The sequence below is a fragment of the Trypanosoma conorhini genome (assembly GCF_003719485.1).
Source record: "Trypanosoma conorhini strain 025E chromosome Unknown Tco_14.4_contig_00320, whole genome shotgun sequence".
Classification (NCBI taxonomy): domain Eukaryota; phylum Euglenozoa; class Kinetoplastea; order Trypanosomatida; family Trypanosomatidae; genus Trypanosoma; species Trypanosoma conorhini.
In genome coordinates this window covers 9,418-11,397 of record NW_021704406.1, presented here as the reverse complement: position 1 = coordinate 11,397, position 1,980 = coordinate 9,418, and the positions used below count along the sequence as shown (strand labels likewise).

The window sequence follows — 1,980 nt, the reverse complement described above, 5'->3', positions numbered from 1 at the left end:
AGATGGCGGCCATACCCGTCACGAAACTTCCCCCATTCACGGCGGCGGCGGCGGCCGTCGCCACGGCCGATTCCGCTGCGAAGGTGGAGGGCGCAGGCAGCCACGACGACGAGGGCGCAGGCAGCCACGACGACGAGGGCGCCGCCGCCCTCCGTGCGAGGGAACTGCGGAAGCTCGCCGACGCGCTGGATCGCCACCTCGGCCCCTTCCTCATGCTGTGCGCGCGTCAGCCGAAGGAGCTCTTCCCCGCGCTGCTTGCCGTCTTCAAGGAGTGCGACGAGCGGCAAAACGAGGCCATGATGCACCTCCTCGCGGAGCACGTGGACGTGCGCCGGATGTGCCAACGCCTGTTCCGGACGGACGCGATGTCGTTCATGTCCAACGTGATGCCGTACCTCCGCCGGCACAGCGGCGACGCCACGGTGCTGGTGCAGAAGATACTGTGGGCCATTTGCGCGGAGCTGCGAGCGATGGGGCAGGCGACGGAGTCCTCGGCGTCGCAGCTGGAGCGGACGGCGCTGGCGCTGCTGGGGCACGCGCGGGTGATGTACGACAGCAGCGAGATCCCGCAGCCGTACCGTCCCGCTGCCGGTGCCGCAGGGGATGCCGCAACGGCGCTACACGACGTGCGTTTCGTTGCCCCCTTTCTCAGCCTTATCAGTGCGGAGGAGCTGCGGCGCACCTACCTTCGCTCCCTGCTGCACTTTGTACAGCTGCAGCTCCAGTTCCAGCTGCAGCTGCAGCAGCAGCAGCAGCAGTTTGGCGCAGCCACCGGGACGAGTGCGGGCGCGGAGGTCTCACGAATGAACAGCGAAGAGCTGGAGGCATTCATCCGCGACGTCGTGCGCGAGGTCCTTGTGCGGTCGTCTGTGCCCTTCTCCGACGGCGTCGCCCGCGGTCTTTCCCGGACGGACCTTCTTGTCTACCTGCACCGCGCCTCACACGAGTCACGCGCCGCGGACTCCCAGACGGCCGCGGGTAAGCATTCAATGTCGTCGTCAAGCACGGGGCGGGGAGAGTCGCGCGGTATTTTGGGCGCCGCCTCTTCTTCCGCGGCAGACGTCGAGGGGGCTGCGGGCGCGCGGCATGCCGCAGAGGATCTCCCCATTAGCCCGCTCACGACGAAAACGGTCATTGCCGTGCTGCTGAAACTTACACGGACCTTCGATGCCACCACGACGGAGTTTCTCTACGGCCCTGAGGAAATTAAGAGCGCGGTGCGTCAACTGATGCAGCACATCGGCGGCAGTGGCAGTGGCGTGTCCGCCGTTCCCTCGCAGCTGATGGTGACACTGATACTTGCCTGCAAACTCCACGCCCAAAGGCCACACGCCGATCTCGTTCGCTTCGTCCACCAGGCGGTGCTGCTGCCGCTCGCGAAGGATGCCACGTGGGAGAAGGACATGAATCTCTGGCGCGGTGTCCTGCTGTTTGCGGAGGAGCACTACAGGGAGTGCAGCAGCTTCCTCGTCAATCTCCCGGAGAAGGTGCTTATCCAGGCCCTGCGCAGCCAGTCGCAGCTTCGCGAATACTTTAGGGAGGAGCACGGCAACAACGCCGCCTTTGGCCACATCCTGGGGAGCCTCTAGCGACGCGGGGCCACCGCGAAGAGGCGGCGGGAGGAGCCTACACGGAGCCCGAGCACGCCGCGGCGCGCCGTGGGATGGGGGGCGGACGTCCAAGAGGAGACGCCACAGGAGGAGGGGAGGCACGCAACCCGCCCGTTCCCCCACATCCTTCCGCTCGGCAACGGGGGGGCGTGTGCGTGGTGTGTCGCACGTGCGGCGCCGGGGTGCCCTGCCCGCGACGCGCGGCCGCTTAGCACAGTGGCAGTGCACCACTCTAGTAAAGTGGGGGTCGCGAGTTCGATTCTCGCAGTGGCCTGCTTCTTTTTTTTCCGTTTCCTGCCATTATTCGCCTCGGCGCCACACACTTCTCTCACGCCGCCCATTATGCCTCTGCCTTGCATTCTGCATGGCG

At 66.3% G+C, this 1,980-nt stretch overlaps 2 protein-coding genes and 1 non-coding gene across 3 annotated transcripts in view; all 3 read left to right on the top strand.

The window, feature by feature from the left end:
- Nucleotides 1-300, top strand: part of Tco025E_05460 (uncharacterized protein) — a gene marked incomplete at both ends in the record, with an annotated part of 786 nt that extends 486 nt beyond the window's left edge. Inside the window, one exon of the mRNA XM_029372355.1 lies at nt 1-300. This exon is cut by the window's left edge and continues 486 nt beyond it. Coding sequence (XP_029227554.1) covers nt 1-300 — 300 coding nt within the window.
- Nucleotides 300-1,589, top strand: Tco025E_05459 (uncharacterized protein; the record flags this gene model as incomplete). The annotated part of the gene is made up of 1 exon (XM_029372354.1): nt 300-1,589. The coding sequence occupies one exon, from the start codon at nt 300-302 to the stop codon at nt 1,587-1,589; it is 1,290 nt and encodes a 429-aa protein (XP_029227553.1).
- A 223-nt stretch (nt 1,590-1,812) lies between these two features.
- Nucleotides 1,813-1,884, top strand: Tco025E_05458. Its single transcript has one exon. It is a non-coding gene; the product is annotated as a tRNA-Thr (tRNA).
- Nucleotides 1,885-1,980: the final 96 nt, after the last annotated feature.